The sequence below is a fragment of the Rhinolophus sinicus genome, chromosome 1 (genome assembly GCF_057876585.1).
Source record: "Rhinolophus sinicus isolate RSI-liver-muscle chromosome 1, RSI-T2T, whole genome shotgun sequence".
NCBI lineage: Eukaryota > Metazoa > Chordata > Mammalia > Chiroptera > Rhinolophidae > Rhinolophus > Rhinolophus sinicus.
The window spans coordinates 19,552,114-19,566,557 of record NC_142501.1 but is presented as its reverse complement, the minus strand read 5'-3'; the positions used below and the strand labels follow the sequence as shown (position 1 = coordinate 19,566,557).

The following is a 14,444-nucleotide window of genomic DNA, read 5'->3' as shown; positions in this document are numbered from 1 at the left end:
AGACTGATTTCGGGAGGCCAGAGTGAAGGCTGTTAATAGTCCAGGCAAAAAAGGCAATATGGAGTCCAAAATCAGGAGAAAAGTAATTGGAGTAAAAAGAGGCTGGGCAAGCGTTGTACGGGTCAGAGGTTTCCAGTGGAGCTGTGTGGACCAGCAGAGCTGCAACTTATGCTGGATGGGGTTTCATGGGGTTTGTTCTAATGTTTTTGGCCCATAGGATACGAAGTATTCTGTGCCTCTTCAAAATAATAGCCCTTGGTGTTTACTGGCCATATCATGAGATAGAAATTACGAAGGCACTGTATCTTTTAAAAAAAATCCCCTTTTTGTAGCACTTCCTTAAAAACAGCTATTTTATGCAACTCTGCCAGTGAGTTCTTGACAGTTCTGTCTTACCGATTCTGGTATTAATGAAACATCTTTGTAAAGGGTTGAAGTGTCTTCCTGGTAAGTATTTAGCTTATATTTTTCAAAATACCTTGTAAAAACTGTTAATAATTTTCTCCTTTGGCCTAATGACTGTTTTCTCTTAACTGCCTGTTTCGATACAAGAAACATTAAGCAGTTGAAGTGATTGATATGCTTTCAAACATTCTTCTTCCCTTTGAGTTTGTTATTTTAAGAGTTGTGATAGTTTTGTGTGGGGTATTTTAGTCAAAAGAGTAGCTTCATCTAAGTTTTTAATTCAAAGGACAGCACTCATGTATTTGCTTTGGCGCTTATGAGTTGAGGGCATATTTAATTGAAAGTCATTGATTAAAAATACATTTTCCCAACTTTATTGCGATATAATTGACATATAACGTGTAAGTCTAAGGTATGCAACATGACGATTTCACATAAGTATATTGCAAAATGATTACCATAATAAGATTAGTTAACACAGCCGTCACCTTACATAGTTACGTTTTATATGGCTTTTCTTTTCATATTCCTTTTTGACTGACAAGATATAGTGATTTCAAAGAGCTGAATAGAATTTAGATGTTTGACATGTTAATGTATTGTGGATATGTATAATAATAGCATTAGATTATATCATCTCATTGTATTATGCAGTATTAAATATTAAAGTAAGCTCATTGTGTTTGCAGGACAAATGTTAAGAACTTGTATAAACAGTTGTTTGGCGTGCTAAATGAAATGATAAGCCATGTTGGGTCCACCACATGCTCTTTCTTATGTGGATTTCTTTGCTTTTTGTGTTGTTCTATAGAACATAGAGTTAAAAAGCTGTTTAATATGAGTCCATGTGATAATTGTTTATTTAAAACAAAATCTAAGTTACTTACAGGGATAAGAAGTAGATAACGTAAAATTATAGACAAACGTTCTTAACCTAGGGTTTTAGAAAGTCCACAGATGGGTATCATGGGGTATTTTTTATTTGTAATGTAAATCCACATTTCTTGAGAGGAAAAAGCATGTCTTGCACCAGATTCTCCATAGGCTACGTATGTGACATCAGAAAGGTTATAAAAAAAAGAAATTGCTTTTAAATGGAGAGCTATGCTAAGGTAAAAAAGAATTTGATTTTCAAAATATTGAAATATTTTAAAATTTTTTGAAATACTTAAATGTATTCTTGAATTATTTCCATATTCTCTTATCAAGTTAAGCAGTTTAGGTAATTAACGATTTAGCTGTTTTAACATTTAAGAAGTTTTGTAATGATAGAAAAGCAAAAACACGTAGGAAATTTTGTAGAAAGAAAATTTATACTCATCGAAGAGAATTCAGATGGTACTTTTGGTTTATAAAGACATTTTCAGAAAACATTGAGTAAGATCTTTTAATTCAGAGGCAAATTAAATAGAGGCACTATTTAATTTTGATTTTAAATCTTTTTCAGAATTGTCAATTTATTAATGAAGCATGGTAAGTTGTCATTTTAAAATCTTTACTCATCCTCCATTTTGAAAATAAAATGTATGAATCAGATTAATAAGTATGAAACAGTTTGCAAAACAGGTTAATTTTTTTTTAATTAAAACAGGTTAATTTTAAGTCTTGGGAACATGCTTTTGAAATTAAGAGCATTTCATTTTTAAATGATGATTCAGATTCTGTTTTATTAAAGGTATTTCTTTGATCCATTTTTCCATATCAGTCTCCTGCTACACAGCTCCTTGCTAAAATTTAGCAAGAACATTAAATACTATACTATAGAATAAATTACTGGTGCCTAAATAGTATATTATAGAGCAATGGATCTCAACCGGGGTTGGTTTTTGTCCCCCAGGGTATATATGACTATCTGAGACTTTTTTTTTTTTTTTTTTTTAGCTTTATTTAACCCAGTGTATCTCAAATTTTTTTTTTTAATTAGTTTCAGGTGCACCAGACAAAGCAAAACTTAGACATTTATCGTTTATATCCCTCACACTGTGTGAACCCCCCTCCCCCCATCCACTATCCCTCTGTACGTTCCCCAAATTAATTTTCAAACCCCCATGACCATCTTGTGGTTACCTACTATTTTTCAAAACCTCTCACCTTCCCCTTATCCCCACCCTCCCGCCCCTCTAGCAACCCTCTGTTTTTCCTCCATGTTTCCAAAACTGTATCTGAGACATTTTTGATTGTCACAACTGTTGAAGTATTACTGGCATCTAGTGGGTAGAGGCCACAGATGCTGCTAAACACGTTACAATGCACAGGACAGATCCCAACAACAACAGACATTTAGCCAACCTAAAATGTCAATAGTACCGTGGTTGAGAAACCCTCCTTTATATCAGAAAATTTCAGTTCAATTGGTAATTTCATAACTTCAGAATTCTGTCATTGTTCTAACAGGCTTGTGTTGAACAAGACAAGCTGGGTCAAGCATTTGAAGATGCTTTTGAGGTACTGAGGCAACATTCAGCTGGAGATCTTCAGTACTCCCCAGGTAAAATGTCAGTCCCTTCTTCTGCTGGTACATCAATTGGCTTATTGGTAACATACACATGTAAGAATAATGACCAGAACAGACATGACCATTTTTACCCGATGCATCTAGGATTAATTCTAAAAAAGGAAAAATGCATCCAGGGTTAGCTAGCCTAAATAAATCTAAAGTTTCACATACAAAAATGCAGAGAAGATAGAGAATTACACACAGTAATACTAAGACATAATTATTTGCTATTAAGCATATCTGGTTTATTTAATAGACAGATAATTGTAATTGTTCAGATAGGGCTTTCAATTATTCTAATTTATCTTAAAGACCTCTCAGCCACCAAAGATATATTCTACCTGGAAGAATAAGTATTCCCATTATCCTTAGACAATAGAAACATAGTCTAGATGAGATGCAGTTATTTTGCTTACTGAGTGTACACAGGGTATTTCAGGCAGTTCCAAGATACAAGAAACCATGGGATCTTGACCTTCAAGGAGCATGTACTCTACTAAGAGAAATGGACTATGTAAAAGAATATCAGTAATACCAGCAAAAGGCAATGAACACCATAGGGGAATGCAAAGTGATAAAAGAACATGGAAAGGAGCAATTGCATATAAAACCACATAAGCATATAAGCGCACGCTCGTGCACACACACACACAAACACACACACACACACAAAAACTAACTTTTCTCAGTTTCTTTCTCTGTTTTTAAATTAGATTACAAAAACTACCTGACTTTCATCAACCACTGTTCTCATGTGAGAGGAAATCCCAACTGCTATGGTGTGTTGCCTGCAGAGGAACCTGTATATAACTGGAGAACAGTAATAGTGAGTACACGTACCAGGATACCGTCCTTCGGTTACAGGCAAATTTCCTATTCACACCAGCCTTCCACTTGATGTATGCTAGCTGCACCCCAGTTTAAAGACAGCACGGACTGAAAAAATGCTTACAGCCATCAGTGGTGTGAATTTGACAGTCAGTGTGGATGATAATTAGCAATGCTATCAAGAAGGAAACTGCCCTTTGTCATTTCTCTTCACTTAGCTGTAGACTGGTTTGAATGACTTCTATAAAAGAGGAGGTGTTTTTAGGGTTCTCACATCACTGCTTCTCTTTTGCCCATCTGGAAAATTGCAAAAAAGTTATGCTTGTTCCCTAAAAGCCATGGGGCAAAGGCCCAAAGTTCCCCTGCACTGGCTGTACCTACAATTTTGTGCTAACCTGCTCTATTTTCCTCCCCCAAGCTCAGAGCTAGCTACATGTATTGAATCATTTTATTTATATTTTAGTAGCCTCCTGCAAAAGGAAATGTCCCCACCATCTATCTCTCCATTCATGTGTTCTTTTACATTGTTTTCTTAATATACCCATTTTATTAAAGTAGTCTTAATGTCGTGGGGTGTAGATATGAAATGATTTTTCTTTTTCTCCAATCGTTACATACAACCATGCTTTGCTGACCTTGTAAATTGTTCTGTCAGGGCCTCTCCACAAGACATGTCTTTGAAGAGGGAGTTTGGGTTCCAGGTTAAGCTCCTCTGCTTCCACTTGGGGTTGCCAGGTAAAATATAGGATGCCCAGCATTTTTATTTGCTAAATCTGGCAACCCTAATTCCACTTCAACTCCCACTCCTTACCACATACCCCACCACCTCTTGTGCTTGGGAACTCCTCGCCTACATGGTAGCCCTCTTATATGGGATATAAGGGGGCTCAAATCTAGCCCCTTCCACTGTGTGTAATTAACCCATGGAGACCCACATATCCTTGTCACATGTAATGGTAGTAGCTCAGGCTTTTCCCTCCTGTCCCCTCTCTCAGTCCTGCCCTCCCTTGGCTGCCATCTTTCTTCTCTTATCTCCCCTTGCCTGGATGGGCAGGAATGGAAGCCCATTTTTGCCTTTTGGCTGGAACCCCAATTTCTATTAATGATTCTTTTGGATCTTTCTTTCTCACTGGGCATTTTTAGGGGAAAGGAGGATCTTTCTCATGGTGGTGGGGGGAGAATATGGAACTCCACTCAAAGCCAAAGATTACCCTTCATCCCGAGAGCCTCTCCATATATGCTAGTTCCAACTGCAGTCATGTTTTTTACAATTTGAGAGATGTTTAGCTCTTTTTGACCTCAGCTTTTGACTTTAGCCGCCAAGCTGGGGACCAAATGGAATGTCCCAGTTAACATCCTGCTGCATTATTTATTTAGAACAGCACTGCAGACCTCTATTTTGAAGGGAATATTCACCAATCTCTGCAGAACATCCCTGAAAACCAACTGGTACAACCTGCTGTTCTCCAGCAAAAGGGAGGAAAAGGTATGTGGATCATCCTTCTGTGTGTAGGTAAAAGAACCAGGTCTTCCTCAAAGCAGCTTTAAGGTGGTTTCATAGCTGACTTTGGAATTAATTTGCAAAATATTCTCTAATCACGATTGAGAGTAATTTAACTCAAACAGACTGAACCACTCCAAGCCGTTATCCTGGATGAGCCTTCCTATTGCCTCATACAGATGTTACAAAGCTGCAAAGTGTCCATTTAGCTCAGATATATCTGTATTTAAGTAATGTATATATATTTTAGGTATTGAAACAAGAACTTTTCCATAATTTATTTTCTCTATCTTACTCATTGGGAAGCTCTCAGACTAGGAATCACCTTCTCTATTAAGTTTTCTGCAAAAAAGAGTTCCATGATATTTGGATATTTCATAAATTTGAAATCTTGATTTCACAAATTAAGACGAAGATAATCTCACTTAACAGATGGGCAAAAGGGTTAAGGAGGGTAGTCACCCCTGATGGTTAAGACGCGAGCCACACACATTCACACACACTATTGGGGGAAGGGTACATTGTTACAAAGTTTTATAAGACAATTTGGTGATACCTTTCAAAATTTTAAGTGTTCATATCTTTTGACTCATAAGGACTATATAACTCACTGGTTGAGTGTGAGCTCTGAGTTAATTGTGTGAGCCTGGGCAATTCACTTAACCTTCTGTACCATAGTTTCCTTATTCAAAAAACAAATAATAATAATTGTATGGACACTGTAAGATTGCTATAAAAGTCAAATGAGAAAATCCATGTAAAGCATTATGCTCATATCCTGGCGCTGTGCGTAATTTCTCAAAATACCATATATATTAGGATGTTCCTTGCAATGTTGTTTGTGAGAGTAGCAAAATGGGAACTCACCTACCGTATTTGTTGGTATATATGGTACAGAGATATATCAGATGCATCTTAATTTTACAATGCAATTTGTAAAATGATACTTGACACTTAAAATTATTTTAAGTGAGTATTTTTTGGGAAAGGTAGTTTTGTTCCTAGAAAAGAGTATACTGTATCCTAGAATTATAAAATTCTAAATATGCAGTAATATTCTAATTCAGTGAGAAATCATGTATAAAATTGCACTGAAAAAAATGAATTTGTATCATGAACACTGGTGTTTAATACTGAACTGTGGCAGTAATTTAATACAAGGAGAATAACACTTCTACTTTGTCTGGCTATTTAGCTTCTCATTGATTTTTTTTCCACCCCCACAACTCACTCACATACTCCCTCTCTGCCTCCCTCACTCCACGGTGTGAAGCCTGTATCTTTTCATTGATGTTTTCTGTTGTGGAGCTTTGCCATTAGGGGACATACCATTCACCATTTTCTGTTTTTAGAGCTTCATCTTCAACCTGAAATAGGGATACATTTGAAACAGAATAAAATAATAATTTAGGCATTCATTATTGGGAGAAAAGTAGATGTATCAAGTAGAACATACTCATCTACGAGTATGAATATAGCTATTAAAAGGAATGAAGACCTACCTTATATACTGGTATTGATACAGAACGAACTCTAAAGTACATTCACTTTTTTGTTTTAATCTTTTTTAATTCCATAATTCAGAAGTCATAATGCTCACTTTTTAAAAATTCAAATGATTCAGAAGCATGTAAAGAAAACGTGAAAGTGTTGTTTCTCTCTTCCCATGCTATGTCCCAGAAGCAACCACTGTCAACAGTTTGGCATTTCATCTATCTATAGCTAATCTTTGTATTGTTCTATGATTTACAATACATTATTCACTAAAAGGAATTTAAAATAGTATGATATCATTTGTAATTTTTAAATGATATGCAGATGTCTATATATACAAAAAATAAGAAAAACACTTTCTAAAAATAATGTAGTTCTAGGTAGACTAGAACTTGTACTTTCACTTTGTGCTTCTGCTTTAATCATTTACCATGAACATATAATACTTTTATTTTTTAAAAATAAAGATTTAAACTTTTTTTTTTAACTGAAAACAAATTTTGAAAGATGAGGATCCATTGTAACTGATTTGACCACGGAATAAGAGGCACAGAGTTTGTTTAAGGTTGTGACTTTAATTCGTGATATGATTTTTGGTAAGTCCCTTGCATTTCTCAATTCATAAACTCAAGATAATATAATGCAAAAGATAATCTTTGTAAAAACTTTTGAGGTTTTTGGCTAAATGATGACTGATGCAAGAGTATTTCTCCCCAGAGACTGCTTAAAGCAGTTTGGGAATCCACTATTCCACTTTCTCAAGGGGAAAATAAAATTTGGCCATGGATTTTTTTTTGTTACTGACAGATCTGGAGGGGCATGGCATTTACAGGCCAATTCAAAGTGAAAAAAAGGGCAGTCACCTTCATTCTCTATTAGACCAAAGAAATCCAACCACTGATCAAACAAAAACCACAATAAATCTTCCCAAAGTTTCCTGCCTAATTTTTCTGAAATATAAAGGGCTGTGTTCCTAAAGAGATTAAAAACTCTCAGTACCATTTTATTTCACAGCAATAAAAAATCTCATAGCTTTGTGATCAGAGAATATGTTTGGTATGATTTCAATCTTCTGAACTTTGCTGAGGCTAGTTTTATGTCCCAATATATGGTCTATCCTTGAGAATGTTCCATGTGCACAATAAAATAATGTATAGTCTGATGTTCTAGAATGAAGTGCTCTATAAATGTCAATTATGTCCATTTTGTCTAATGTGTCATTTAGGGCTGATAGTTCATTATTTATTTTCTGTTTGGATGATCTATCCATAGCTGTCAATGATGTATTTAGGACCCCTACTATAATTGTGTTTTGGTCAATTTCTCCCCTTAGTTCTGTTAGTAGTTTCTTGGTATATTTCGGTGCTCCCTGATTGGGGCATAAATATTGATGACTGTTATATTTTCTTGTTGTATAGTCTCCTTTATCTTTATGAAATGTCCATCTTTGTCTCTTGTTACCTTTTTTATCCTGAATTCTGTTTCATTTGTTATAAGAATAAATACACCTGATTTTCTCTGAATACCATTTGCTTAGAGTGCCAATTTCTACCCTTTCACTTTGAGTCTATATTTGTCTTTGTAGCTGAGATGTGTCTCTTGGAGGCAGCATATGGTTGGGTTTACTTTTTGATCCAGTCTGCTACTCTGTGCATTTTTGTTGTCCCTGCTCATAAACAATGTCAAAATGTCATGAAGATATTTTGACACTTTCTACTCCAGTTTTCTGTTCTTAACTTTTCAAGACATTATGCAGACCCAGACTTTGCATTTTTACCTTTGTTGTTAATTTCACTTATATTTGCATACTGTTTTGTATTTTATAAAATAACTTCATATTCCTTACCTCATTTGACTTAACTTATTTGAATAAAGCCCTTCAAATGACTTGCTTTCTGGAAATGGCTTTTGAGGCTTCTCTTTAAAACCACTAAACTTTACAGCCCAGTTTGCTCAGTTTTTTGTTGTTGTTGTTGTTCTGTAGAAAGTTTAAGATGACATAAAACTGTCAAGATTTAACTATAAAGAAAGACCATTTGACAAATAGGAAACTTAGGTGGAGAGGCTCCATCCTTTTCTTTTCCAATGAAGGAAGTTACAAAATTTTTGACAACTTCCCCAAGGAAAAAAAGGTTCAGCTGAAACTTCAGTAAGTCAAATATACACTTGACTTTCAAGTCTCAAAAACTGATGCCATAAATGTATTCCTAAGGGGGTGAGTAGTCCCAATGCAGCTTTTAACTCTATAGTCACTCAACAAACTCTTCCCAAGGATGTTCTTTGTGTACAGTCATGGTGGAACATGACATTGTTTTCCTTTATTTTAGGCAGGAAGAAGCTCCGACTGTTCGAATACCTTCATGAATCCCTGTGTAATCCCGAGATGGCATCTTGTATTCAGTGGGTAGATAAAACCAAAGGCATCTTTCAGTTTGTATCAAAAAACAAAGAAAAACTTGCCCAACTTTGGGGAAAAAGAAAAGGCAACCGGAAGACTATGACTTACCAGAAAATGGCCAGAGCACTGAGAAATTATGGAAGAACGGGGGAAATCACCAAAATCCGGAGAAAACTAACTTACCAATTCAGTGAGGCCATTCTCCAAAGACTCTCTCCATCTTATTTATTGGAAAAAGAGATCTTCTACTCACAGTATGTTCAGCCTGATCAAGGATATCTAAGTTTAAGTAACTGGAATGCAAACTGCAATTATACATATGCCAATTACCATGAGCTAAGTCACCCTGACTGCTAAATATACCCTTACATTTCATGGTTTCCTGGCATCAGAAATCCCTACACATTTTGGGATTTTTCTCTTAAAGTAAATGTTGAACAGAAAAACAATTAACTTCATTGTTGCCATCTTTTATTAAATAGCATATAATCTATACTAACGTGGTAAGAAATTCTGCCAGTGAACAATGTTAAAATGATCAAGTCCCATTTGAAAGTACAGACTAAATGTCCTTGTTCTTACTATTGTCTATGCAATACTTTCTTCTAGATTAACAATGCCAGTAGAGATGATTTAATTTATATATTCATTTAAACATTATTTTCCCGTCATACCACACAAAAAAAATCACTAACATATATCTGATGGTTATGCAAACAAACTGATTACATACGATAGTGTTCGTTTCATGCTAAAATACATTTAATGGCTTTAAAAATCTTGGCTATCCTGAACCTATATTCTCTCTGCATTTCAGACCTCATGGTCTGTCACCTTGTGGTGCTAAAGAAACAATGATCTAAGGAAAGTGCCACTTACTTGAATGATAAAACTCCAAACAAAGCTTATACCTCCCACCAATTATTTCCTTGCATTTCTCTCTTCCCTAGAATAGATCCAGAAGCCAGCCTGTTCTTGCTCTCCTGCCACTCAGCCACAGGGAGGTGCTCTTGCCCTGTTATCTTTCTGGCCCAACCTTGGAACATGATTTCCTGCCCTTGAACTAGGTCCAGCTGAGACCAAACTGGAATAGCTGAAGAAAGAAAAAGAAAAAAAAAGAAAAAGATTTTTGATAAATGATAAACTAGGAAATAATAAATCCAGAGAGAAACTAGGAGTTAGGCAGTCTGGCTTGAAAGCTATGGTTTACTCTCCATGTTCCATAAGGAGCTCTGGGAAGAAATTTGTTTTTCTTCCTGCTTGGCAGGTTTGTGCATGTGCCATCTGGATTACCATGAAGCAGGAGAGCTTAGCTTCCTAGACTACGTGGGCCATTCTCATCCAGGCCCACAGCTCCCTGGCGCCTGCCTATCCAATTTTTAGCATTCCCACTCTCCTTTGTTCCACTGCCCTCCTGGTGCCCTTCCTTCCCCAGGGACTCTTAAGAAAGAACATGTGTGGGATATAAACAAAAAGCAACAGGAACAAGCAAAACAAATTCACTGATACAGAAAACAGAATGGTGGTTACAGAGGGGAATGGGGAGAGGACAAAAGGGTAAACGGGGTCAAATATGTGGTAACAGAAGGAAAATAGGCTTCAGGAGGTGAGCACACAATTGAGGATACAGAAGAATTATGATGTACACCTGAAATTTACAGAATGTTATTAATCAATGTTATCCCAATAAATTTAATAAAATTTTTTTAAAAACATGGCAGACCCAGAGTGACTAAATAGGGGCAAACTCAATATTGGCCATCTCCATATGTCTGAGTTTCTGTTATGGAATGAACATTTTCCCCACAAAATTCAGATGTTGAAATTTAGCCCTATTGTGATTGTACTTGAAGGTGGGGGTCTTTGGGAGGTGATTAGGTCATGAGGGTGGGTCCCTCATGAATGGGATTAATGTCCTTATAAAAAAAGGGAGACCCCACAGAGCTCCCTTTCCCCTTACACCATGTGAAGATACAAGATGGCCATCTCTGAACCAGGAAGTGGGCCCTCATCAGACGCTGTTCTGGCACTTGATTGTGGACTTCCCAGCCTCCTGAACTGTAAGAAATAAATTTCTATTTATAAGCCACCCAGTTTATGGTATCCTGTTACAGCAACCCGAACAGACTAAGACGATTTAAATTAGTGCTAAGATCAAAGTAGGATTCAGCAATTACACTTATTCTCCCACAAAAAAATACGCTTTTATAAAATATTAATAAAGAACATAAATTTTACCAAAGATTGCAAAGAAGAAATGGTGAAGAGGGTTTACGACACAAATCATTCAGCCAATGGGTTAATAAAATTGCATCAGCATTCCCTCCCCACAGTCCCTCATATCCCCAATGTTAGCTTGAGGGATTCATCTTGACAGTTCTCCCAAAAGCCCCCAGTCAGCTCCAAACCTCTTTCTCACTGTTACACAGGGTTTGCTTCCTCTGGGGCAGAAACCTGGGCTCTGCCTTTAACCCAAAATGCACCTACCACAGCCTGTTTTCACAAACAGGTCTTTCCTTATAAAGGAATACCAGCTGTTCAAAGATTGAAACCCTCTCCATATATTATGAGAAAGGATGCCCTATTTCAAACAGGGTGTTCCTCCTTGCCACCACCTAAGGACAGGAAGAGAAATTTCTTAGTTCCTCTTTCCTTGGGTATCCCATCTTCCATCTTGTCACTTTCATCTTGTTGAGGGGCTGTCACACTATTCCAGTGAGTGGGAGTTCTGAGAAGCAGCTTCCATCCAATTACAGTGCATCTCATTGGCAGCTTCTCGTTGTTCAGTCTCTTGGCCCAGGTATTAAGCATTAAATCTTTCTTTCCAGGTACTTTCTGTCAGCACACCCTTTAAATCATAGGATCCTCCTCTGCACTCTGGGCCTGGAGCTTGTGGTCTTTCTGGTTGATTTATCCTCTTTTCTCCCTTCAGTTCTTCCTATTCATAAGGCATAAGTAAGTGCTAAAAATGTTTTCTTCATCCCATATGTTCTATGTAAGAAATAGTCTATGGGGCAGCCCTACTCAAAGGTATCTCCTTTACTAAAACGGGGGGAAAAAAAACCCAAATGCATGACATGGATGGCAGCATTAATTATAATACATTAACTGAAAAATAGCTAAAATAATTTTCTTCCTCCCCTCTTCTGTTTCCTCTTTCTGCTACCCTGTGCCAGGTAGAATACATTATGCTCTGGGTATCTAGTGCTAAGTGAAACAGACATGGTTCCTTCTGTCATGAAACTTCAATTCAGTCAATATTTCTTTCTTTTTTTTTTTTTTTTAAGATTTTATTGGGGAAGGGGAACAGGATTTTATTGGGGAACAATGGTCAAATTGTTGTCCTTTCAATCTTAGTTGTGGAGGGTTCTGTTCAGCTTCAAGTTGTTGTTCTTGCAGTCTTAGTTGTGGAGGGCACAGCTCAGCTCCAGGTCCAGTTGCCGTTGCTAGTTGCAGGGGGCAGAGCCCACCATCCCTTGCGGGACTCGAGGAATTGAACTGGCAACCTTGTGGTTGAGAGCCCACTGGCCCATGTGGGAATCGAACCGGCAGCCTTCGGAGTTAGGAGCACGGAGCTCTAACCGCCTGAGCCACCGGGCCGGCCCAATTCAGTCAATATTTCATCGTAGATTTAGAAATTCTACCAACATTTAACCAAAATCTATTTAATAGCTTACTGATAAGCAAGTTCTTGATTGGGTACACATACAAGTATATAATAAAATATGTAAAGTGCATGAGGGTAGCAGCATTAATTATATCTAACCTAACTGTACAGATTGATGTGTACACCCGTAGAACCATCATCCAGATTAAGATACAGAACCCTTTCAGCACCCTATAAGTTTCTCTCATTCTTCTTCCCAATCTGTCCACTTTCCTGAACATCAAATAAATGGAATCACACAGTATGTGCTCTTTTGCACCTTTTGCATTTATAATAAATAGAACATTTATGAAGTTAGTCAATGTTGCTGGATATACTGAGTTTATTTGTTTGCATTCCTTCTCAGGTGCTGATTTTTAAAGGACAGTGCCAATTATTTCACAGCCCTGGAATCTCTCCTTTAATCATCAGATGTTGTAAATATATAATGGACCCTGCATATTCCCATGCTCACGTGGATAAAACATTAGTAAAGAACTTTACTCAAACATCATCAAAACCAGTTCCCCAAATAGCTGGAATGACTTGTACATTCATATAATCTTATATTTAGATACTTCGGTTCACATATTTTTCTCTAACTCACATAATCTGGGTGGAATTTGATTTTGTTTTGATGGTGTGAATTCTGATAATAAAGGTATTAATGATTTAAAGCAATTTACTCCTTTTTTATAGATTGATGAAAGTTAATGAAAACATTTTTAACAACTGAAATGAACCATATTTCGTCAAGTTTCCTGCCCCCAACTCAGAGGTGAGGATACCCTTTGTGTACCATTGCAATATGGTGAAAAATTACTTTGAATTTGATAGATGTCTGCTTCTGCAATTTAGGCCTGGATAGATTTTTGAGGGCAGTGGGTATATATTAGAAAAGAAACTGTGCACTTTGTCAGGCAAGAAGAATGAGGCATCCATGAATGTGTGAAATAGACACCTCAAGAATTGTCTGTTGGGAGCAGCCCCAATTACCCAGGCCATGAACTAGTTTAATAAAGAGCTGAAAGTGGAAAAAGAATCTAGAGCATCTAGGTTTTTTCAGCAGTGGGCCACATGATCAGAAATCCAAACATGGAAGGTATATGAATGTTTCAATGGTGATCTGCTTAGTCAGAGAAGTAGATGTGCTTAAATATGAGACATCTGCAAATTGTGTAAGAACAACGCTTTACACACCGTTTGGATCTGCTATCGGAGGTATCTTTATTCTCTACAGCTGTAAAAGCTAATGGAGATTCTCTTTGATAAATAAACCCATGCAGGATTCGTAGTGATAGATAAATCAACCACAGCCCATTGAGTTCATATACATCGTAAGTGAAAAAAAAAAAAAACACTGAATTTCCAATAATAAACATTTTGTGATATAGGTGAACAAATGAAATTTTACATAACAAGCACATTTTACATAAGCAATTAAATGATAGCAACTCATGTGATGAAAGATCACATTTACACGTTTTAGAGTCAGATTGATATCTCTGGAACACTTTGTTTCTTCTTATTAACTCTTAGTAAAAGCAGGGAGATCAGCTGGGATGCTGTGGGCTTCAATTCTCAAAAACCCTGACTCTGGTTTAAATGATAAGAAAATTTACTATCTCACAAATCAAGAAGTCCAAAGAAAGAGTGAGCTACAACCATGAGACAT

The 14,444-nt window shown here is 36.7% G+C and overlaps 1 protein-coding gene across 1 annotated transcript; it reads left to right on the top strand.

The window, feature by feature from the left end:
* The first annotated feature begins 321 nt into the window (after positions 1-321).
* SPIC (Spi-C transcription factor) lies at positions 322-10,838 on the top strand. The gene is made up of 6 exons (XM_074326213.2): positions 322-447; positions 1,853-1,878; positions 2,800-2,893; positions 3,616-3,728; positions 5,108-5,216; positions 9,053-10,838. Exons 2-6 carry the CDS (start codon positions 1,876-1,878, stop codon positions 9,478-9,480), a joined length of 747 nt encoding a protein of 248 aa, XP_074182314.2. The 5' UTR covers positions 322-447; positions 1,853-1,875; the 3' UTR covers positions 9,481-10,838.
* The last annotated feature ends 3,606 nt before the right edge of the window (positions 10,839-14,444 follow it).

Bases quoted from the DNA above. Each gene is read 5' to 3' on its own strand.
- SPIC (XM_074326213.2), top strand. The intron at 3,729-5,107 runs GTGAGTACACGT...TTATTTATTTAG, and splicing joins ATAACTGGAGAACAGTAATA to AACAGCACTGCAGACCTCTA. The intron at 5,217-9,052 runs GTATGTGGATCA...CCTTTATTTTAG, and splicing joins CCAGCAAAAGGGAGGAAAAG to GCAGGAAGAAGCTCCGACTG.